Source organism: Scyliorhinus torazame, chromosome 11 (assembly GCF_047496885.1).
Source record: "Scyliorhinus torazame isolate Kashiwa2021f chromosome 11, sScyTor2.1, whole genome shotgun sequence".
Classification (NCBI taxonomy): Eukaryota; Metazoa; Chordata; class Chondrichthyes; order Carcharhiniformes; family Scyliorhinidae; genus Scyliorhinus; species Scyliorhinus torazame.
Genome location: NC_092717.1, coordinates 151084258 through 151109516, shown reverse-complemented (window position 1 = coordinate 151109516; position 25259 = coordinate 151084258). Strand labels below are relative to the sequence as shown.

The following is a 25259-nucleotide window of genomic DNA, read 5'->3' as shown; positions in this document are numbered from 1 at the left end:
GATGTCGCTGCTTTTTTAGCACCTCTACCAGGCTGTAGCCCTAGTTGAGAGATATGTTGCTGCAGGCTTTGAAAAGCCTCACAGCTTCCCGGACCTGATGTAGAAAGAGCACCAGTTTGGAAGCTGTAGTCCTGCCGGGCATCTACTCAGTCTATTTAAACCAGCTGACCCTAGAGATGACATAGCCAGGCTCGATGGAGCTCAAGTCAGCTATGTTCAAAATAAAATGCACAGCCCTACTCATGCTGCAAGAACAGGAAGGACATCAACACTATTTATCTTAAATTCAGAATGAAACTTGTTGTAAGACATAAGATGTTGCTGCTCCCAGAATCCTCTGTTAGCACTGGAACATCAGATCACAGTCCAATCAGACTAACTTTCCAACAGTTTTGGTCATTCCACTTTAGACCACTGCTGAATAATATGTGTCAGCATCGTTGTTTTGATTCCCTCCCCTGTATCATGGAACGTTCCTGTGTTCGATGCGACGACTACAAAACAGAAAATCACGTGACACTTTTGAAATGTTTCCTTTGCCATCAGATGAGGACACCTGGATGAGGACGTCAGACATCTGTTTCCATTTTGTATCGGAGAAATGCCAAATGTGTGAGCTCTCACAGGAACAGCAACCTTCCAGTACACAGACGTGTTAGTTCTGGACCGCTTGTCAGCTCTCCTTCATGTTTTTTTTTTGGCAGGATTATTGGCATCTCCAGAGTTCTGCCACACAGTAGGAAAAATGATTCTTGCGAGAGCCAGGCATTTGGAAAAAAAAAGAAATGATCCACTGGAATATAGTTGCAATGGACCCAGTACAGTTATTATGAACCCCGTGACTCACCAACACGTTTGAGAGAATAAATAAATAAACAAGGCTGAATCGCTGGGTCTGAAGCACAGGTGGTCGAGTAATATAGTAATATAATAAATAATCAATGGCATGCAAGGAACAGATGTGTCAGCTTGTCAGAAGAAAAAATATTTCAGTTAAATGATATCCTGCACAATGAAGCTCAAAAATAATATCACTAATTTCAGCACAACTTCACTTCATTTTAGTAAGAACTAAAATCAGAAGTATGTCGTTTAAAAAAATTAACCTTCATAATTTACTCATTTTTACTTGGTGGGGGGAGATATAAATAATCATTGCAAAATAGAAATTCAACTGAGTGAGAAACCAAAGCACTAATAACATTGGCCGTAGCAAACTAATTTTACAATACTACTCATTCATTCAATCTTAAGCCTTTCCTTTGTCTGCTTTTTAGGCAATTTAATCATGCTCCTTAGAATTATTCCCATTTACTTCTTCAATTCTCTGCCTGAAGGCAGGTTCTTGGTGACTTTAGCTGAACTTTGGCAAAATGCCATGTTTGATTTAAAACTGCGAGTAGGCCGAGGAGACAGGCCCCACGTTAACCGTGACAAGGATTGAGCCCTGTTTGGTTTGTGCTAGTCTGGTACATGCATGGACCAACTGAGCTAACCAGCCCCCTATTGAGTTTACAACATAATTTTCAATCATCATACTGAATGCACTTTGGATGAGAATTACCATCAGGCCCATATACACTTGCTTCATTTCTTCTAGGACTCAATGCCAAACCCCCACTCTTCCTTCGCCCCTTCAGGGAGTCTTACACAATGCAGAAAATCTGTCAAAAATCCTTGTCCGTGCCTCAACCAATTACTCAAGCCGCAGGAGGTCCCGAATTGTTGGTTGTTACCCAAGATATATCCTTCCTTCTGCTGCAATGCCATAGTTTTGTCAAAGATGATTTTGAAACATTCCTGAAGGTTTGCAAGAAACAAATCCTCTACACCACATCCAGAATACTCGTCCACAAACTGATCATTCTCTGACTAAAATATTTCTACTCATCCAATCTCGCCACCTGTTTTGTCACTTTAAATATAAAGCCCCTACCAGCTCAAACAATTCATCCAGTTGTACGTCATTGATGCCGTGAATAGCTTTAAAAATCTGAATTAGATCCTCTTTAAGTCTGCATTTCTCCAGCAATTCCAAACCTAAGACACAAAGGGTGGGATGTTCCAGCCCTTCCCACCAGCGGGATCTTCTGGTCCCGCTGAAGATTGGCATCACCCTGCCATGTTACCAACCATCCGGCAGCTCCAATGGTCTCCGAGCTCCCCAGCGTGGTCATCTCTCTGGTGGTGGAGACCAATAGTGATTTCTGCCGGCTTCAATCGCACCGACGGATAAGAGAATGGAAGCCAGGAGAATCCGGGTTTAAACTGACAAAGCATAATTAAATATGCAAATCTGGTTCACTCCAGTGAGGGCGAGAACCAGGTTACATCAGCTGCAGCGGGCCAAATACATCGCGCTCTGTTCTCAGCCTGGCGCAAACACCGTTTGGGGCTCTCCTGCCATTCCTCCGGCATAGCGGGATGTGCACCGGGCGCAACACGGGCAGAGAATTGCCCTCTGTATGAATTTTGCTTAACTGTATGCTTAAGAAGAATCACCACTTTTACCCACTGAATCTGTGGAGGGTCCCCACTAAACACTTTAGTGTTTGGAAAGGATGGTAAGCAATTGTTTGCACATGTTGTGCTGACTGCTGGTTAATTAGAAATTGTAATATTTTATTTTAATGTTAAAGTCCTGGGCCTGAATTTTCATTCTCGAGGTGAGTAGCAGGAGTCAGGGAAATTCCCAGCCCGTCCCACCCGCATCAGGATAAAGTGCCCATATGGGCGGAACCTTCATTGCTCGGGCAATAGGGTATATGTGGTGCTGGAGTCAGACCAGCCAACCTGGCAAAAGGCCAGTTTCATCCAATGTAAATAGACCACCTGTTTTTGCTGTAGTATTTTTGTTTCATCTCGTCAGTTTATTCCATGTGTTTCTTTTTTGTTTTTCCAATGTTTTCCACATATGCTTGATAACACTAATGTTCTCCATATATGCTTGATAACACTAATGTTCTCCCTATATGCTTGATAACACTAATGTAAATTCTGACCACTTGTATAGCAAACAGTTGTAATTTATTAATAACCTTGGTTAGGAGGGATGCGATTGTAAGATGGAATGTTATGAAGCAAGGATTCACCTGTCATAAATGAAAAACGCCAATAAAAACATGTTTAAACAAATAGCTTGGCATGGGGGGCATGAGGAGGACCTTTTGAATGTGCCATTTTGAAACATGCAGAGACCTCTGAGGGGCTATGAATCATGACTCTTTAAAAAACTGGTCCAACTCTGTGAAAAGAGCAGAGGAATAGGACATGCCTGTCTCTGCAATGGAACTAGCCAGATCAGAGTGCTGGGTGTGGGGTTTTGGCAGGAACCAGCTCACACCCTTAGAGGCACTCCTGAAAATCGGAGAGCCATGAAATAGGGTCAGGAATCGCGGAATCAAGACCTGCCCGCCCATTTCTAAAAGCTACCAAGTCATCTCGATTCGGCAAAAATCCAGACCCGTGTGTCCTAAGTGTAGCAATCTATGATCCAGCCAAAAGAAGACACCTGGTTTAATAGAAAAGTTTCAATGTTTATAACCAGCCAGATCTCTTATGTTTGCCTTACTTATATAAACCTCACACCCTGTGCCCATTTCCATGTGTATTTTGATTGCTGCTGTTCCTAGTTCCATACAAATAGAAGCAGGTACCTTCAGCCCTGGGCTTGGCTCCACAGCTTTGCCTTCTCTCCTACAACCTAGGTGTAGGTTGTCTCGGGAGCTGAGATTAATCAGCCCATGATAGGCAGCACCTACCTGGCAGTGCCAACCTGTACCAGTGGGCAGTACTAGTGGATGGGGTGGAGGGGAGATGTGTGATGCGGGGCGAGTGCCAGCTATACTTTCACTGTGTTGGTGGGGGAGTTCAATGCCAGCGGTGGTAGGGTGCATGGATTGCTGGCGAGGATGGTGGAGAGGGCACGCAGCTTTCAATATCTCCGTGATAGAGTCTGGGAGCCGTTAGGCAGAAGCACTGATCAGGGTGCCCTTTAAAGATGGTGCCCTGATCTCCTTGGAGCCTATTGCCGGCTCTATGAGGCTCCGCCCCACCAGAGTGGCGGCATAAACCACGCCTACTCATTTTCTTTTTGTCTGAGACGCTCAAGATTTGGCAAGAAAACGGGTCTGTGCAACTAGAGAGTTACATGCCAGTTTTCTGACTGAGACACTTGGCTAAATTCTGGTAAGATTCCGTCCAATCCTGACAAAATACAAATCAAACGAGAAAGTATGTCAGAGTTGTGTTTTATCGCCAAGCTTATTTAATCTCTATGCTGAAGCAATGTTTAAATGAATTGAATACCTTGAAATGTGAAGTATTGGTTGTAGAACCATAAGCAACCTTGGTTACACAGACAGCACAGTGTTGATGGCTGAGACTAAAGGGCTATTACAACAGATCCACAATTAAGTTAATGCTGGTAAAGAATTAAGTATGAAAATGTTTGTATGAAAGTTAAGAACACCAAAAGAACGGTCATTAGTAAGAAGCCCACAACACCAAAAGTGATATCCTCAATTGATGGAACCAATGTACAAGTGGATATGTTTGAGTACCTCAGTCAGATCATTAAGGAAGATGCTGAATATGACTGAAATTACCAGAAGTATTGAAAAAGCAAGAGGTGTTTTCAACAAAATGAATTTGGTTCAAATAGCATTGAGAATAAGCAGATGTGCAAGAAATGTTTCTCAAATGTTATCCCTGGTGAACATTTCTCTATAGCTGTGAAATGTGGACTGTAGACAACAAAATGATCAAGAGAGTCAAAGCTTTTTAAGTATGGGAACAGAGAGAAGAATGCTTAGAATACCTGAAAAGAACGCTAAAACAATGAAATATCCTCAGGAGAATGAAATCCAGAAGAAGCATGATAGAATCATCAAGAGCCAAAAACTGAATTATTTTGACCATCTAAAAAAGTGTGGCAATATATACAGAACACTGATTGAAGGCCACATCAATGGTAAAGGGTGCTGAGGAAAACCAAGGGTTTTTTCATCAAGAAACATTAAGCAATAGGAAAACATGAGCTAATATGAGCTCCAGAAGCAACTGGAGCAACATTGCATCTAACCTGAAAGGGAAGAAATGTTTCTTCTGTTAGCTTATTTTTATAATTTTCTCTGTCCAAATGGAATAAAATACCTTTTCTTTGAACGTTAGAGCAGTAATTTCCTTGGAACTGTTCCCGCCCCAATGCCAAAACGTCACTGGATAACATCATGGTTCTGATAAATCACATCTGTCAACTTGCAAGTCTTTTAAGTCTTTGTAATTGAAAAACACAGATAAAATTGAGGGTCAAAGTGTAATTAAGGCAGCCACTAGGACTGAAAAGCGTAAGCGGGAAGTCAAGATAAATCAAGAAATAGTGATTCGGTAATATCAAACTTTTAGAAGCCTGTAGGTTATTATGGAAGGAAAGATTGAAGAAGGTAACTAGTGCCAAGTTTTCAGGCCCAAAGCAAAGAATGTATTCCGACCATTGGACTATGCCTCTCAGATGTTGCAAAGTAATGTGTTTCCTGTTAATCGAGTGACAGGAAAACGCTGGTTGTGGGAGTCACAGGGAAACATATGAGCTACTCATTCCTTTGGCTTTTTAGGGATTCATAAGACAAGGAGCTGAGTGAGGGAGGGAATAAACAAGATACAAAAACATCTGATGAGGGTAATAATGTACTTGTTATGTTGTGTGCGACATATTTACTCATTCTGCCTCCCTTGATTGTTCCAGTTGTACAGAGAATGGACACTGTGACCGAAGGGATGGAAATGTCACAAAAAAGCTACAAAGAAAAACTGACTGCAGTTGAGACTGACCTGAAGAAATTAGGTAAACCTTGCACCATGTTTTTGTGTCAGGAAGAAAAAGAAACTGAACATTTCAATCAATTGTGCTGAATGATATTCCAGTATCAAGTCTAGAAATTGCTCTTGGCACTGTTAACATGTACCTCAATGAATGTGTAACATATGACTTGCCCTTAGATGCTTTCTTTATAACAGGTGATAATATATTCAAAAGAACTGTGTTTGTGCCTCTGTGAAAAAACAGATATAAAATATTCTTATGTTAATATCGGAAACAGTAACTTCTAAAGTTAAAAACATGTTCCACAATACTGGACATCCAGAATAGTTTCTGTTTAAACCACCCACCCAGTGTATGTTTAAATGACACAGTTATGGTATTATTTGTCTTTCTCTCTGGCGACTGATCAAAAGTGAAAGATTGTTGTGGAAGTATGGAAATCCCTGAGTCCGTGGTAGCATTGAAAATCCCAGATTAAAGTTATGACCTTATAATTCAAATAGGTCCTTGGTGCAATGTTTGCTAGCAACACCAAGATTTACAGGCACAGTGTAGCCTCACAATCCTCATGAAAAAGGGCATGAGATTATCGTTTCTGGTTTGACACACCCAAATGCAGGAAGGTTTATGGGAGCGATTTGTATCGTCTGTTTCACCTTGGACAATACCCGGATCTTGCTGGGTTCAATTTCCGGATGACACCACAGGTGTCTATAATGTTCAGCGCCAAGATGATTTATTGGGGTACTGGTGGTGGTGCCAAGTTCTTTTGCAAGGGGAGTCAACTCAATACGTTCGCATTGGAGAGTTGGGTGCCAGGCCTATGTTGGAAGGTATAGCTGTAGGCTGCTAGCAGCATGCACCCTGCCAGAGGCAATTGGGAGTATTGCCTTGTCCTCTCTCAAAAGACCCTATAGGGGCTTATGGTTGGTTATTATCATGAATCGCTGTCCGTAAACGTATTGGTAAAACCTTTTAACACTATAGATGCTGGCGAGTCCCTCCTTTTCGATTTGGGCATAATTTTGCTCAGAGAGAGTCCTTGAGTCAAAGCCAATTGGCCGTTCTGATCCATCCCCCATCTTTGGGATAGAACTGCCTCTATCCCGTATGGGGACATGTCGTATGTGAGAGCAATTGGCTTCCACGGGTCGAAATGAACTAAAAGATTTGAAGATTGCAGAGCTTGTTTTGCCAAGCCGAAAGCTTTCTCTTGCTGCTCCTTCCATTGCCAATGTTTGTGTTTCCTTAGCAACTGGTATCAATATCATGGCCAGATTTGGAAGGAACTTGCCATAAGTTCACCATTCCCAGGAAAGATTTCAGCTGTCTACATTCCAGGGTGTTGGGACCTCCAGTATGGCTTTAACTGAAATAGGCCCTTATGTGTATTGATTGTGGCAAAGCTTTGGGACTCTTCATCCAATTCCTACTGCAAGTGCGCATGGCTAAGGTCCAGGTTGGAGTAGATGAGGCCTCCTGCCAGCTTGCCGTAGAGGTCCTCAATTTGGGGGATCAGGTACTTATCCACCTGGGAAGCCTGGTTGATTGTTAACTTGTAGTCCCCACATATTCTTATTGATCGGTTTGGCTTCAGCACGGGGACTATGGGGGCTGCCCACTTGGAAAATTGCATTGGTTTAATTATTCCAAGTTCCTCCAATCACTTTAGCTCAGCTTCAACCTTTTCATAGAATCATAGAAATTACAGTGCAGAAAGAGGCCATTCAGTCCTTTGAGTCTGCACCGACCCTTGGAAAGTGTACCCTACTTAAGCCCACACCTCCACCCTATCCCCGTAACCCAGTAATCCCACCTAACGTTTTTGGACACTAAGAGCAATTTAGCATGGCCAATCCACCTAACCTGCACATCTTTTGCTGCAGGGCATAAGGGCCTAAAAGCTTTAGATATCAAGTCTGGATCAGCATAAAATTTGGCCTTCCTGCCCGTGATCCAACTTAACTCATTGTGGAACATGTCCTCTTACCTTCGCAGGATGTCTTAAAAACCGCTGGTTGAAATTTAAAATATTTCCAGCCAATTTAGTTTTGCTGTAACCAGTCCCTTCCCATCTGGCTTGGTCTGGACCCCTCTACGATAATCAAAGGCAACTGGGCCTCTTGTTCTATGTAAGCTACAGATGGTCCCAAGAATTTTCAGGGTTTCCCCCATATAGGTTGACAGCTTGGCTGTCGTGCTACCCAAATTCAGGGTCTGAGCCCCTTCTCGAATGTAATCAAATGTCTGCTCCCCCACAACTGTAACCAATGCTCTGGTATCAACTTACATTTTCAAGCCTCTTCCATTTACTTGCAGAATTTTTTTTTAAACATATTTTTATTGAAGAAATGTTCCATTATAACAAAATAAACAACAAATACATAAAGGTACATGAATAGCACAATCAATAATAAACAACCCCACTAAACCCAATCCTTCAACATATCACTAAAAACTAAAGTTAAACCCCCCCCCCCCTGCAACAGTTGACGGTGACTAATTCTCTGAAATAGGAAAGGAATTGCTGCCATCTCAAGTAGAGCCCTTCTACCGACTCTCTAATGGTGTACTTCATCTCTTCTGGCGAGAGAAAATCCATTAGGTCACCCAACCAGGCCGAGGCACAGGGCAGAATAGGAGATCTCCACCCCAACAGAACCTGCCTATTAACAAGGCAAAGGCGAGGACATTGCGCAGGTCAAGGAGACACAGCCTGAGTGAGTGAGACACAGACAGAGTGAGAATTTGGTAATTTGGTGCAGTGAGGTAATTCGGTGAAGAGTGGGAGAAGGTGCTTTTTCCCGACTGTTTTGTTCTCTCTCTTTCTTCGGGCCTAATTTCGGGAGCCGTTCAGAGGAGGAGGAGCAGTCTCTGTGTATAAAAACCTAACGGTAATTTCCTGTTTTCCAGTTTTTTCCCACAAAAGTGACGTCAGAGGGAAGCTGTGATCTGACTGGTTGATAGCAAATCTGCCCCAAATTTAAAAAAAAACACAGCTAAACTCGTAAACTTAAATTAAACTAATTAATTAATTAGTGATGGCTGGTCAGGTGATGTGCTTGAGCTGCTTGATGTGGGAGCTGGCAGATCCCATTGCGAGCTGCAGCGACCACATCTGCAGTAAGTGTTGGCTGCTCGAAGAGCTCCGGCTCAGAGTTGATGAGCTGGAGTCTGAGCTTCAAACACTGAGGCACATCCGGGAGGGGGAGACTTACCTGGACACTGTGTTTCAGGAGGCAGTCACACCTGTCAGAGTAAGTAGTTTAAATCCTGCCAGTGGCCAGGGACAGCAGGGTGTGACTGCAAGTCAGGCAGGTAAAGGGAACCAGCAGTCAGGAACTCAGGAGCCTCAGCCCTTGACCCTGTCCAACAGGTATGAGGCACTTGCTCCCTGTGTGGATGGCGAACAGGGCTGCAGGAAGGATGAGTCAGCTGACCAAGGCACCATGGTTCAGCAGGCCATTCAAGGGGAGGGAGTAAATAGGCAAGTTGTAGTTGTAGGGGATTCTATTATCAGGGGGATAGATAGTATCCTTTGTGAGCAGGATAAAGAGTCCCGCATGGTATGTTGCGTGCCCGGTGCTAGGGTGCGGGACATCTCTGACCGGCTTGAAAGGATACTGGAGAGGGAGGGGGAGGATCCAGTTGTTGTGGTCTATGTCGGTACCAACAACATAGGCAAGTCTAGAAAAGAGGACCTGTTTAGAGATTATAAAGAGCTAGGATTCAAATTAAAAAACAGGTCCTCAAGGGTCATAATCTCTGGATTACTGCCCGAGCCACATGCAAATTGGCATAGGGAGGCAAGAATAAGGGAAGTTAACACGTGGCTGAAAGAGTGGTGTGGGAAAGAGGGGTTCCTTTTCATGGGACACTGGCATCAGTTTTGGGACAGGGGGGACCTATACCGTTGGGATGGTCTCCACCTGAACCGAGCTGGGACCAGTGTTCTGGCGAAAAGAGTAAATAGGGTGGTCAATAGGACTTTAAACTAGAGATTGGGGGGGAAGGGAAAGTCAGGGGACCAAGAGGTGAAGTAATCAGTGGGAAGCGTAGCTGCTTAGGAATACAAAAAAGCACGAAAAGACAGAACTCAGGAGAGGTTACGATTGTCCCCATCCCACAAAATATGACACAGTGTATGGAAAGGCTCAGTAAACCAAGGTCCACCACACTAAGAAAACAAAAAGGGACGGTCAATAGAGAATTGAAGGTGTTATATTTAAATGCGCGCAGTGTACGGAATATGGTAAATGAGCTTGTGGCCCAGATTGTGACTGGCAGGTATGATGTGGTAGGCATCACAGAGACGTGGTTGCAGGGGGTTCAGGACTGGCATTTAAACATCCAGGGATTCACAACCTATTGAAAAGACTGAGATGTGGGCAGAGGGGGCGGGGTTGCCTTGTTAATTAGGAATGAAATTAAATCAATAGCACTAAACGACAGAGGGTCAGATGATGTGGAGTCTGTGTGGGTAGAGTTGAGGAACCACAAAGGCAAAAAAAACATAATGGGAGTTATGTACAGGCCTCCTAACAGTGGTCAGGACCAGGGGCACAAATGCACCACAAAATAGAAAGTGCATGTCAGAAAAGCAAGGTCACAGTGATCATGGGGGACTTCAATATGCAGGTGGACTGGGTAAATAATGCTGCCAGTGGACCCAAGGAAAAGGAATTCATTGAATGTTTACAGGAGGGCTTTTTGGAACAGCTTGTGATGGAGCCCACGAGGGAACAGGCCATTCTGGACTTAGTGTTATGTAATGAGCCAGACTTGATTAAAGATCTTAAAATAAGGGAACACTTGGGAGGCAGTGATCATAATATGGTAGAATTCAATCTCCAATTTGAAAGAAAGAAGGTAGAATCAGATGTAAAGGTGTTTCCAGTTAAATAAAGGTAACTACAGGGGCATGAGGGAAGAACTGACGAAAATCGACTGAGAGCAGAGCCTAGTGGGAAAGACAGTAGAACAGCAATGGCAGGAGTTTCTGGGAGTAATTGAGGACACAGTACAGAGGTTCATCCCAAAGAAAAGCAAGGTTATCAGAGGGGGGATTAGGCAGCCATGGCTGACAAAGGAAGTTAGGGAATGCATCAAAGCAAAAGAGAAAGCCTATAATGTGGCAAAGAGTAGTGGGAAGTCAGAAGATTGGGAAGGCTACAAAAACAAACAGAGGATAACAAAGAGAGAAATCAGGAAAGAGAGGATCAATTATAAAGGTAGGCTCGCCAGTAACATTAGGAATGATAGTCAAAGTTTCTTTAAATACATTAAAAACAAACGGGAGGCAAAAGTAGACATTGGCCCGCTCCAAAATGATGCTGGTAATCTAGTGATAGGAGACAAGGAAATAGCTGAGGAACTAAATAAGTACTTTGCATCAGTCTTCACAGTAGAAGACACTAGTAATATCCCAACAATTCAGGAGAGTCAGGGGGCAGAGTTGAATATGGTAGCCATCACAAAGGAGAAAGTGCTAGAGAAACTACGAGGTCTAAAAATTGATAAATCTCCGGGCCCAGATGGGCTACATCCTAGAGTTCTAAAGGAGATAGCTGAAGAAATAGTGGAGGCGTTAGTTATGATCTTTCAAAAGTCACTGGAGTCAGGGAAAGTCCCAGAAGATTGGAAAATCGCTGTTGTAACCCCACTGTTCAAGAAGGGAACAAGGAAAAAGATGGAAAGGTATAGGCCAATTAGCCTAACCTCGGTTGTTGGCAAGATTCTAGAATCCATTGTTAAGAATGAGATTTCTAAATTCTTGGAAGTGCAGGGTCGGATTAGGACAAGTCAGCATGGATTTAGTAAGGGGAGGTCGTGCCTGACAAACCTGTTAGAGTTCTTTGAAGAGATAACAAATAGGTTAGACCAAGGAGAGCCAATGGATGTTATCTATCTTGACTTCCAAAAGGCCTTTGATAAGGTGCCTCACGGGAGACTGCTGAGTAAAATAAGGGCCCATGGTATTCGAGGCAAGGTACGAACATGGATTGACGATTGGCTGTCAGGCAGAAGGCAGAGAGTTGGGATAAAAGGTTCTTTTTCGGAATGGCAACCGGTGACGAGTGGTGTCCCGCAGGGTTCAGAGTTGGGGCCACAGCTGTTCTCTTTATATATTAACGATCTAGATGACGGGACTGGGGGCATTCTGGCTAAGTTTGCCGATGATACAAAGATAGGTGGAGGGGCAGGTAGTATTGAGAAGGTGGGGAGGCTGCAGAAAGATTTAGACAGTTTAGGAGAGTGGTCCAAGAAATAGCTGATGAAATTCAACGTGGGCAAGTGCAAGGTCTTGCACTTTGGAAAAAAGAATAGAGGCATGGACTATTTTCTAAACGGTGACAAAATTCAAAATGCTGAAGTGCAAAGGGACTTGGGAGTCCTAGTCCAGGATTCTCTAAAGGTAAACTTGCAGGTTGAGTCCGTAATTAAGAAAGCAAATGCAATGTTGTCATTTATCTCAAGAGGCTTGGAATATAAAAGCAGGGATGTACTTCTGAAGCTTTATAAAGCATTAGTTAGGCCCCATTGAGAATGCTGTGAACAATTTTGGGCCCCACACCTCAGGAAGGACATACTGGCACTGGAGCAGGTCCAGCGGAGATTCACACGGATGATCCCAGGAATGGTAGGCCTAACATACGATGACCGTCTGAGGATCCTGGGATTATATTCATTGGAGTTTAGGAGGTTGAGGGGAGATCTAATAGAAACTTACAAGGTAATGAATGGCTTAGATAGGGTGGAAGTAGGGAAGTTGTTTCCATTAGCAGGGGAGACTAGGACCCGGGGGCACAGCCTTAGAATAAAAGGGAGTCACTTTAGAACAGAGATGAGGAGAAATTTCTTCAGCCAGAGAGTGGTGGGTCTGTGGACTTCATTGCCGCAGAGGGCGGTGGAGGCCGGGACGTTGAGTGTCTTTAAGACAGAAGTTGATAAATTCTTGATTTCTCGAGGAATTAAGGGCTATGGAGAGAGAGAGGGTAAATGGAGTTGAAATCAGCCATGATTGAATGGTGGAGTGGACTCGCTGGGCTGAATGGCCTTGCTTCCACTCCTATGTCTTATGGTCTTATGGACATCCACCTTCACCCCCATCTGCAGCACCGGCGAATCCAAAACCCAGAAAATGGCCACCAGCAGTCAAGGCTCCAGCTCGATATCAAGAATTCCTGACATGGTGTTCAAGAAGGAAGGAGTTTACAAGTTTAGGACACGACCAGAACATATTCACGGGCCCCCGAGAACAACATTTGCACCTAACCTCCAGCCCCGAGAAACAAAAGCACTCATCCTCGCCTTGGTCAGATGTGCCCTGTGCACCCTCTTGAACTGAATCAAGCTGAGCCTATCACAGGAGGAGGTTGAGTTGACCCTGTGAAGATCCTCACTCCAGCGTGCACCCCCCCCCCCCCTTCTCCCCACTTCCCGTCAAAAACCGGACCCAGCTCACCCTCCCACTTCCTCTTCACCTCATCCAATGGAGGCTGCTCCACCAACAGGATCTGGTCAGAAATGTTCAAAATCTTCCCCTCACCCAACTCAGCCAGAGATAAGACCCTATTTAGGAGGGAGGGTGAAGGTGTCGAGGGAAATAAAGACAACTCCGCAAGAAATTGCGAACCTGGAAATACCTGAATAAATTAGACCTTGGGAGTTGCAATTTGTACAACAGCTCCTCAAAACCGACAAAAGGTCACCAAACCTCTCCAGCCCCTCCTCACCCATGACCTGAACTTTGGGTCTAAGCCCATTGGCACAATAAGATGATTCCTACAAATAAGGGCTAACAACGACATGGAGCCAAGCTTAAAATGTTGTTTAAACTGCCTCCAAATCCTCAGTGTGGACACCACTACTGGACTTGAGGTACATTTTGCAGGGCAAACGAAAGCAAGACCCGCAAGCTAGAACCAGTACAAGAGCTCGCCTCCATCTGCCACCATATCGAATTACAGATCCTTGAACACCCGAGTACTTTGTCAATATTAGCTGCCCAGCAATAAAATAACAAATTAAATAAAGCTAAGCCTATTTTCTCTCTTATCATAGAAATGAGCTACGATTCCTTGGGGTCTTGCCTGCCTAAATGACGGAAACTATCATCTTGTTAACTGTAACAAATAACGACTTGGGGAGAAAAATAGGGAGACACTGAAAAATAAATAAAAATCTTGGGAGGACATTCATTTTAACCATCTGCGCCCTGCCCGCCAGAGACAGGGGAGGTTATCCCACTTCTGCAAATCAGATTTAACCCCATTCATCGGGCTAACATAATTTATTTTATGAGGTGAGGTCCAAGTGTGGGCCACCTGGATTCCCAGATAACGAAAGCTGGATTTGGCAAGGCGAAAAGGCAACATTCCCAGATCCACTCCCCTCCTTGGAGGGTTCACCGGAAAGTATTCGCTGTCATCCAAATTCACCTTCTACCCCGGGAAGGAGCCAAAACTCCGCTGTAGCTTCATTATCACATCCATGGTGGAGGCTGGGTCCGTAATATAAAGAAGCAGAGTAGCTGCATAAAGGATACCCCATGCTCCCTCCCTCCCTTATCCCCCTCCACTCAATGAAAGATCTTCCTGCTTTAGCCCAGTGGTTCAATTGCCAAAGCAAACAGAAGCAGAGACAATGGACAATCATGCCTTGTACCCGTATTCAACACCCGAGCTCAAGGTGTTTGTGCGAACATTAGCAATGGGAGTCTTATACCAAACCTCCCAAGAATCTCAAATAAATACCGCCACACAACCCTATTGAAAACTTTTTTGGCATCCATTGAGCCAATCTCCTCCTGCTCGGGTGCTGGAGAAGGGGAAAGGACAATATTTAATAATCGACGTGTAATTGCCAACAGTTTCCAACCCTTGATAAAACCCGTCTGTTCTTCCGGGATCACCCCTGGAAGGCAGGGCTCCAACCATATTGCCAACACTTTCATCAGCAATTTAGCACCAGCATTCAACAATGACATAGGCTGATACAACCCACATTCTTGTGTCCTTATCCTTTTTTCAAAATCAGGGAAATAGAGGCCTGCACCAATGTGACTGGCTGTACCCCCAGGACAAGGAATCATTAAACATGTCCAATATCAGTGGGATAAACTGCACGACAAATGTCTTATGGAGCTCGATGGGAAATCCATCCGGGCTGGGAACTTTATGCAACTACATTAAACCAATACATTTCATGGGGCGTCATTCGCCGACCCCCTGCCGGGTCGGAGAATGGCCGTTGGCCGCCGTGAATCCCGCCCCCGCCCCCGCCAAAGTCTCCGGTACTGGAGATTGGGCGGGGGCGGGAATCGGGCCGCGCCAGTTGGCGGGACCCCCTGCTCAATTCTCCGGCCCGGATGGGCCGAAGTCCCGCCCAGAAATTGCTTGTCCCGCCGGCGTAAATCAAAGCTGGTATTTACTGGCGGGACCAGACGGCGTGGGCGGGCTCCGGGGTCCTAGGGGGGGGCGCGGGGCGATCTGACCCCGGGGGGGTGCCCCCACGGTGGCCTGGCCCGCGATCGGGGCCCACCGATCCGCGGGCGGGCCTGTGCCATGGAGGCACTCTTTCCCTTCGGCCTACGCCACGGCCTCCACCATGGCGGAGGCGGAAGAGACTCTCCCCACTGCGCATGCGCGGGAAACTGTAGGCGGCCGCTGACGCTCCCGCGCATGCGCCGCATTTCCGCGCCAGCTGGCGGGGCACCAAACGCCATTTCCGCCAGCTGGCGGGGCGGAAATCTCTCCGCCGCCGGCCTAGCCCCTCAATGTTGGGGCTCGGCCTCCAAAGATGCGGAGCATTCCGCACCTTTGGGCAGGCGCATTGCCCGTCTGATTGGCGCCGTTTTTGGCGCCAGTCGGCGGACATCGCGCCGTTGGGGGAGAATTTCGCCCCATAATCTCCTCGGGGCCCAATGGTGATTCCAACTCCTCCCTTCTATCCACCACCAGGAAGGATAACCCGTCCAAAAACTGCATCCTGGGTGACCTCTCCTCCAGGGGCTCCAATCGACCAGACTTCGATAAAAGGCTTCAAATGCAACATTAACCTTCAATGAGGCGGAAACCAACCTGCCACCCGAGTACCTTACCTGCACAATCTCCTGGGAAGCAGCCTGCCACCCCAGCTGGTGTGCTAAAAGGTGACTGGCTTTCTCTTTATATTCATAGAATGTCCCCCTCGAGAGTCACAGTTGGCTCACCACTTTACCTGTCGAGAGTAGCTCAAATTAAGTCTGCAACTTTTTCCTACTCGCCAGCAACTCCGGTGTAGGGGCAAGCGAGTACTGATGGTTCACCTCAAGGATGGAATCGACCAGCCTCTCCCGCTCCACCCTCTCAATCCTTTCCTGGTGTGACTTGTAGAAAATTATCTCTCCACCTTAAGGGCCTCCCATATTGTAGAAGGTGAGATAAAGTCACTCTTATTAAACGTAATATACTCCCCAATGGCAGAGCATATGCACTCGCAAAATTCCTTTAGTCTGCCAACAACGTGTGTCCGATCCCCACGGCGGGCGTTGAGAGAAACCCGGCTCTAACACCAAATCCACAAAATGTGGGGCATGATTTGAGATCACAATTGCTGAGTACCCCACCCTCTTCACCCCAGGATGGAGACACCTACTCACTACAAAAAAGTCCACCTGGGAATAAATCTGATTGACTTGGTAGAAAAAAGAAAAGTCCTTGTCATTCGGATGCAAAACTGCCACGGACCATCGAAACCCAAGTGGAATACCTGCCCCACCCATCCCTTCCAGAACCTTGTCTGGTCCCGACCCACAAATGGAACTCCTGCAAACACCACATCAGCAGTCAAACTTTTCAGGTGAGAAAATGTCCTCGACCTTTTTACTGGGCCATTCAACTCCCTTACAACCCAATGACCAGGGCAGCTGGGTTGCACAGTGGTTAGCACTGTTGCTTCACAGTGCTAGGTACCTGGGTTCGATTCCCGGCTTGGGTCACTGTCTGTGTAGAGTCTGCACTTTCTCCCCGTGTCCGCGTGGTTTCCTCCGGGTGCTCCGGTTTCCTCCCACAAGTCCCGAAAGACGTGCTTGTTAGGTGAATTGGACATTCTGAATTCTCCCTCAGTATAATTGAACAGGTGGCAGAGTGTGGTGACTAGGGGATTTTCACAGTGACTTCATTGCAGTGTTAATGTAAGCCGACTTGTGACACCAATAAAGATTATTATAGAATTGGGGACCCCCCACCCCCCACCCCCCACCCCCACCCCCACCCCCCCCCAACCCCCCCAACCCCCGACTCCCCCACACACCAGAGTCAGCCATTTCCACCAAGAGAGATAATTCAGGAACTGCTTAGAAAGTACTGGCATCAAGCCCACCCAAGATGGCCGCCACACACTCCAGCAAGACAAAACAAAGAACAAGCTGTAGTCACTATCAGAAAACCCTCCCTGCCCCCCACCCGCTCCCCATCTCTCCGCCTCCCAACAACACACCCAAATAAACAATCGAACAACCAAATGTCGAACAAAAACCTTTAGCACCTACCTTAACTACCCCTAATCCCAAATAAAACAAAAAACATAAGCTCATTATCTAAAAGAACATAGAAAAATAAAGCACAGGAATAGACCCTTTGGCTCACCAAGGTTCACCAATCCAGATTCCTTATTTAGATCTACTACTTTTTGCCCAAACGATCTGTATCCCTTCATTTCCCGCACCTTCATGTGTTTATCAAGATACATCTTAAACATTGCTATCATACCTGCCTCCACCACCTCCACTGGCAACGCGTTCCAGGCACCTGATGCGACCATCAATTCACTCGAAGACTCGTGGAGAAGTAAACCGTGGTTTTAATCAGCTTAGAACTGAGCCTGCCTGTGACTGGTACAACACTGAAAGTGGCCCTGCTGGTCAGCAGCTATTATACTTCCTGTAAAGGGGGTGGAGCCATGGGCGGAGCCCGTACATGCTCCAACATATCCCCTGTGGGTGAAGCCAAACAATGGCCCATAGGTAGAGCCCACAGGGTTAATAACATAACACAGTGCACTGGTGAATTATCAGTAATTATACATTCACCCCTGTTTAAAAATGAAGTCCGGTGGGGGTGACGGGCTCATAGATTCAGTCGGTCCGGTGCCCGGATCGTACGTTGCAGCCGCCGAAGCACTGATGTTGTAGCCGCTTCGGGTGGCTGTGGAAGTGGGTCCGGAGCAGGCACAGGCGTGGACTCCGGGAGCGGCTCTTCCGGAGCTTCATTCCTGTGGACCGGTGCGGCGGGTGGGAGGGAGCGCGGGAACCATATAGGGGCGGGGGCGCTGAACATGGGAGGTTGGACGGGACATAGTGTGGGGGATGCAGTAGTGGGAGTGGTGTTGGAGCCTGCGGGCGCCAGGTCCTGGAGGGAGAGGGTATCTTGCCGGCCATCGGGGTGTTCGACGTACGCATAGTGTGGGTTGGAGTGCATGAGCTGGACCCTCTCTACCAGGGGGTCGGTCTTATGGCTCCGAACATGTTTTCGGAGGAGGACTAGACCCGGTGTCATCAGCCAGGGCGATGGAAGGCCCCTGAGGTAGCTCCTCTAGGGAAAACAAACAAACGGTCATGAGGAGTCTGGTTTGTGGCCGTGCAAAGGAGGGACCTAATAGAGTGGAGCGCATCGGGGAGGACCTCCTGCCAGTGAGAAATTGGGAGATTCCTGGACCACAGGGTCAGTAGGACGGTCTTCCAGACCGTCGCGTTCTCCCTCTCCACCTGCCCATTTTCCCTGGGGTTATAACTGGTAGTCCTTCTCGAGGCGATGCCCTTACTGAGCAGGTACTGACGCAGTTCGTCTCTCATGAACGACGAGCCCCTGTCGCTGTGGACATAACTGGGGAAACCAAACAGGGTGAAGACACTATGCAGGGCTTTAATGACAGTGGGGGTGGTCATATCAGGGCAGGGGATGGCAAATGGGAAGCGGGAGAACTCATCTATGATGTTAAGGAAGTACGTGTTGCGGTTATTGGAGGGGAGGGGCCCTTTGAAATCGATACTGAGGCGTTCAAAGGGCCGGGATGCCTTTACCAGGTGGGCCTTATCCGGTCGATAGAAGTGCGGTTTACACTCCGCACAGATTTGGCAGTCTCTGGTTATAGCTCTGACCTCCTCGGTGGAGTAGGGCAGGTTGCGGGCCTTGATGTAATGGGCGAGCCGGGTGACCCCCGGGTGGCAACGGTCATCGTGGATAGCCCGTAGTCGGTCATCTTGCGCGCTGGCGCATGTGCCACGGGACAGGGCATCTGGGGGCTCGTTGAGCTTCCCAGGACGATATACTATATCATATCGTAATTATAGGTGGAGAGTTCGATTCTCCACCTCAAGATCTTATCATTCTTGATCTTGCCCCGCTGCGTATTGTCAAACATGAAGGCAACCGATCGTTGGTCGGTGACGAGGGTAAACCTCCTACCAGCGAGGTAGTGCCTCCAGTGCCGCACGGCTTCCACAATGGCTTGGGCTTCTTTTTCGACCAAGGAGTGTCGAATTTCGGAGGTAGTGAGGGTGCGTGAAAAAAACGCTACCGGTCTGCCTGCTTGGTTGAGGGTGGCGGCAAGAGCTACCTCTGAGGCGACGCTCTCCACCTGGAAGGGGACGGACTCATCCACCGCGCGCATCGCAGCTTTGGCGATGTCCGCCTTGATGCAGTTGAAGGCCTGGCGAGCCTCGGCTGCCAGTGGAGAGAGGGTGGCCTTAAATAGTGGGCGGGCTTTGTCCGCATACTGGGGGACCCACTGGGCGTAATAGGAGAAAAATCCAAGGCACCTCTTCAGGGCCTTGGGACAGTGAGGGAGAGGGAGTTGTAGGAGGGGGCACATACGGTCAGGGTCGGGCCCTAGGACCCCGTTTTCCACGACGTAGCCGAGGATGGCTGGCCTGGTTGTGCGGAAAACGCATTTCTCCTTGTTGTAGGTGAGGTTGAGTTTTTGGGCGGTTTGGAGAAATCGGTGGAGGTTGGCGTCGTGGTCCTGCTGATCATGGCCGCAGATGGTGACATTGTCCAAGTACGGAAACGTGGCCCGCAGCCCGTACTGGTCCACCATTCGGTCCATCGCTCGTTGGAACACCGAAACCCCGTTCGTGACGCCAAAGGGGACCCGGAGGAAATGGAAAAGGCGGCCGTCTGTCTCAAACGCCGTGTAGTGGCGGTCCTCCAGGCAGATTGGGAGCTGGTGGTATGCAGACTTCAGATCCACCGTGGAGAACACGCAGTAGTGCGCGACCTGATTTGCCATGTCTGCAATCCGGGGAAGGGGGTACGCATCGAGTTGCGTAAACCGCTTAATGGTCTGGCTGTAATCAACCACCATCCGGAACTTTTCCCTGGTCTTGACGACCACCACCTGAGCTCTCCAGGGGCTATTGCTGGCCTCTATGACCCCCTCCCACAAGAGACGCTGGACCTCAGACCTAATGAATGTCCTGTCCTGCATGCTATGCCGCCTGCTTCTGGTGGCTACTGGCTTGCAATTGGCGGTGACGTTTGTGAAGGGGGGGGGGGGGGTCGATTTTTAAGGTCGCGAGGCTGCATATGGTGAGCGGAGGCAGGGGCCCCCCGAACTTAAGAGTTAGGCTCCTGAGGTTGCACTGGAAGTCGATTCCCAAAAGGAGAGGGGCGCAGAGGTCTGGGAGCACATATAGTTGAAAATTAGCGTACTCAGCGCCCTGTATCGCTAGGGTTGCAGTAGTGCACCCTTGGATTTGCACCGAGTGCGACCCAGAGGCGAGGGATATGGTTTGTTGCGTCGGGAATATTGGGAGCGAGCAGCGTCTTACCATGTCGTCCAGGTCCTGGGCCCCTTTTTCGAGAAGGAGCTAGTTCGGTCAGACCCCGCCACGTAAACGTCTCGGACGGCGAGCTCCATGTGCTGAGTGGCCGTAACGGCCTGGTAGTTACAGTTGCGCGCGAGGGCTTTGAAGTCGTGTAGGTAATCATCTAGCCACTCCCCGGGGCGCTGGCGACAAGTGGTGAAGACGTGTCGCGCGTATACCTCGTTCACAGGCCGCACATAGAGGCGTTCGAGTAGTGCGCGGGCCTCTGTATAGGAAGTGGCTTTGTCGAGCCGGACAGAAATGCGATGGCTCACCCGTGCGTGGAGGAGGCTCAGCTTCTGTTCGTCAGTGACGGATGGCGTAGACGACGCGGTGTGATAGGCCTTGAAGCATCGAAGCCAATGTGAAAAAATTTATGTCGCCTCCGCGGCCTGTGGATCGAGTTCCCGTCTGTCAGGTTTGAGGGCTGATTCCATAGTAGTATTTTAAGCTGATTAAATTGATGCGACTATCAATTCACTCGAAGACACGTGGAGAAGTGAACCGTGGTTTTAATCAGCTTAGAACTGAGCCTGCCTGTGACCGGTACAACACTGAAGCGGTCGGCAGCTCCAGTAAAGGGGGTGGAGCCATGGGCGGAGCCCGTACATGCCCCAACATATCCCCTGTGGGTGAAGCCACACAATGGCCCATAGGTAGAGCCCACAGGGTTAATAACATAACACAGTGCACTGGTGAATTATCAGTAATTATACATTCACCACAGCACCCACCACTCTTTGCGTGAAAGACTTAGAACATAGAACATAGAACAATACAGCGCAGTACAGGCCCTTCGGCCCACGATGTTGCACCGAAACAAAAGCCATCTAACCTACACTATGCCATTATCATCCATATGTTTATCCAATAAACTTTTAAATGCCCTCAATGTTGGCGAGTTCACTACTGTAGCAGGTAGGGCATTCCACGGCCTCACTACTCTTTGCGTAAAGAACCTACCTCTGACCTCTGTCCTATATCTATTACCCCTCAGTTTAAAGTTATGTCCCCTTGTGCCAGCCATTTCCATCCGCGGGAGAAGGCTCTCACTACCCACCCTATCTAACCCCCTGATCATTTTGTATGCCTCTATTAAGTCTCCTCTTAACCTTCTTCTCTCCAACGAAAACAACCTCAAGTCCATCAGCCTTTCCTCATAAGATTTTCCCTCCATACCAGGCAACATCCTGGTAAATCTCCTCTGCACCCGCTCCAAAGCCTCCACGTCCTTCCTATAATGCGGTGACCAGAACTGTACGCAATACTCCAAATGCGGCCGTACCAGAGTTCTGTACAGCTGCAACATGACCTCCCGACTCCGGAACTCAATCCCTCTACCAATAAAGGCCAGCACTCCATAGACAACCCTATCAACCTGGGTGGCAACTTTCAGGGATCTATGTACATGGACACCTAGATCCCTCTGCTCATCCACACTTTCAAGAACTTTACCATTAGCCAAATATTCCGCATTCCTGTTATTCCTTCCAAAGTGAATCACCTCACACTTCTCTACATTAAACTCCATTTGCCACCTCTCAGCCCAGCTCTGCAGCTTATCTATATCCCTCTGTAACCTGCTGCATCCTTCCACACTATCGACAACACCACCGACTTTAGTATCGTCTGCAAATTTACTCACCCACCCTTCTGCGCCTTCCTCTAGGTCATTGATAAAAATGACAAACAGCAACGGCCCCAGAACAGATCCTTGTGGTACTCCACTTGTGACTGTACTCCATTCTGAACATTTCCCATCAACCACCACCCTCTGTCTTCTTTCAGCTAGCCAATTTCTGATCCACATCTCTAAATCACCCTCAATCCCCAGCCTCCGTATTTTCTGCAATAGCCTACCGTGGGGAACCTTATCAAACGCTTTGCTGAAATCCATATACACCACATCAACTGCTCTACCCTCATCTACCTGTTCAGTCACCTTCTCAAAGAACTCAATAAGGTTTGTGAGGCATGACCTACCCTTCACAAAGCCATGCTGACTATCCCTGATCATATTATTCCTATCTAGATGATTATAAATCTTGTCTCTTATAATCCCCTCCAAGACTTTACCCACTACAGACGTGAGGCTCACCGGTCTATAGTTGCCGGGGTTGTCTCTGCTCCCCTTTTTGAACAAAGGGACCACATTTGCTGTCCTCCAGTCCTCTGGCACTATTCCTGTAGCCAATGATGACATAAAAATCAAAGCCAAAGGTCCAGCAATCTCTTCCCTGGCCTCCCAGAGAATCCTAGGATAAATCCCATCAGGTCCCGGGGACTTATCTATTTTCAGCCTGTCCAGAATTGCCAACACCTCTTCCCTACGTACCTCAATGCCATCTATTCTATTAGCCTGGGGCTCAGCATTCTCCTCCACAACATTATCTTTTTCCTGAGTGAATACTGACGAAAAATATTCATTTAGTATCTCGCCTATCTCTTCAGACTCCACACACAATTTCCCATCCCTGTCCTTGACTGGTCCTACTCTTTCCCTAGTCATTCGCTTATTCCTGACATACCTATAGAAAGCTTTTGGGTTTTCCTTGATCCTTCCTGCCAAATACTTCTCATGTCCCCTCCTTGCTCGTCTTAGCTCTCTCTTTAGATCCTTCCTCGCTACCTTGTAACTATCCATCGCCCCAACCGAAACTTCACACCTCATCTTCACATAGGCCTCCTTCTTCCTCTTAACAAGAGATTCCACTTCCTTGGTAAACCATGGTTCCCTCGCTCGACGCCTTCCTCCCTGCCTGACTGGTACATACTTATCAAGAACACGCAGTAGCTGATCCTTGAACAAGCCCCACTTATCCAGTGTGCCCAACACTTGCAGCCTACTTCTCCACCTTATCCCCCCCAAGTCACGTCTAATGGCATCATAATTGCCCTTCCCCCAGCTATAACTCTTGCCCTGCGGTGTATACTTATCCCTTTCCATCATTAACGTAAACGTCACCGAATTGTGGACACTGTCCCCAAAGTGCTCTCCTACCTCCAAATCCAACACCTGGCCTGGTTCATTACCCAAAACCAAATCCAACGTGGCCTCGCCTCTTGTTGGCCTGTCAACATATTGTTTCAGGAAACCCTCCTGCACACACTGTACAAAAAACGACCCATCTATTTTACTCGAACTATATCTTTTCCAGTCAATATTTGGAAAGTTAAAGTCTCCCATAATAACTACCCTGTTACTTTCGCTCTTATCCAGAATCATCTTCGCCATCCTTTCCTCGACATCCCTAGAACTATTAGGAGGCCTATAAAAAACTCCCAACAGGGTGACCTCTCCTTTCCTGTTTCTAACTTCAGCCAATACTACCTCGGAAGAAGAGTCCCCATCTAGCATCCTCTCCGCCACCGTAATACTGCTCTTGACTAGCAGCGCCACACCTCCCCCTCTTTTGCCTCCTTCTCTGAGCTTACTAAAACACCTAAACCCCGGAACCTGCAACATCCATTCCTGTCCCTGCTCTATCCATGTCTCCGAAATGGCCACAACATCGAAGTCCCAGGTACCAACCCATGCTGCCAGTTCCCCTACCTTGTTTCGTATACTCCTGGCATTGAAGTAGACACACTTCAAACCACCTACCTGAACACTGGCCCCCTCCTGCGACGTCAAATCTGTGCTCCTGACCTCTATACTCTCATTCTCCCTTACCCTAAAACTACAATCCAGGTTCCCATGCCCCTGCTGCATTAGTTTAAACCCCCCAAAGAGCACTAACAAATCTCCCCCCCAGGATATTTGTGCCCCTCAGGTTCAGATGTAGACCATCCTGTCTGTAGAGGTCCCACCTTCCCCAGAAAGAGCCCCAGTTATCCAGAAATCTGAATCCCTCCCGCCTGCACCATCCCTGTAGCCACGTGTTTAAATGCTCTCTCTCCCTATTCCTCATCTCACTATCACGTGGCACGGGCAACAACCCAGAGATAACAACTCTGTTTGTTCTAGTTCTGAGCTTCCATCCTAGCTCCCTGTAAGCCTGCCTGACATCCTTGTCCCCTTTCCTACCTATGTCGTTAGTGCCAATGTGGACCACGACTTGGGGCTGCTCCTCCTGCACACCTGCCCTAAACGTTCTCCCTCACCTTGAACCTATGCCCCCTTGTAATTGACACTTCCACCCTTGGAAAAAGCTTCTGACTATTCACCCTCTCTATATCCCTTGTAATTTTGGAGACCTCAATCAGGACTCCCCTCAGCCTCTGTCTTTCCAACGAAAACAATCAAAGTTCATTCAACCCCTCCTCATAGCTAACATCCTCCAGACCAGACAGTCTTGGTAAAACTTCTTTGCACTCTCTTCAAAGCATCCGCATCCTTCTGGTAGTATGGCGACCAGAACTGCACGCAGTATTCCAAATATGGCCTAACAAAAGTTTTATACAACTGTGATGACCTGCCATCTCTTATACTAAATCCCCAGGCCGATGAAGGCAAACATGCGTATACCTTCTTCAACCACCTTATCCACCTGCATTGCCACTTTCATGGAACTATCGACCTCAATGCCCAGACTTCCTCTGTATGTCAATGCTCCTAAGGGTTCTGCCATTTACTGTATAAATCAC

The 25259-nt window shown here is 47.5% G+C and overlaps 1 protein-coding gene across 2 annotated transcripts in view; it reads left to right on the top strand.

The window, feature by feature from the left end:
- The window catches only part of colec12 (collectin sub-family member 12), a 311308-nt gene that overhangs the window by 225086 nt on the left and 60963 nt on the right, over positions 1-25259 (top strand). For both annotated transcript variants that reach the window (XM_072467892.1, XM_072467893.1), the window contains one exon: positions 5747-5845. In XM_072467892.1, the coding sequence (XP_072323993.1) occupies positions 5747-5845 (99 nt within the window). The remainder of the gene's footprint in view (positions 1-5746; positions 5846-25259) is intronic.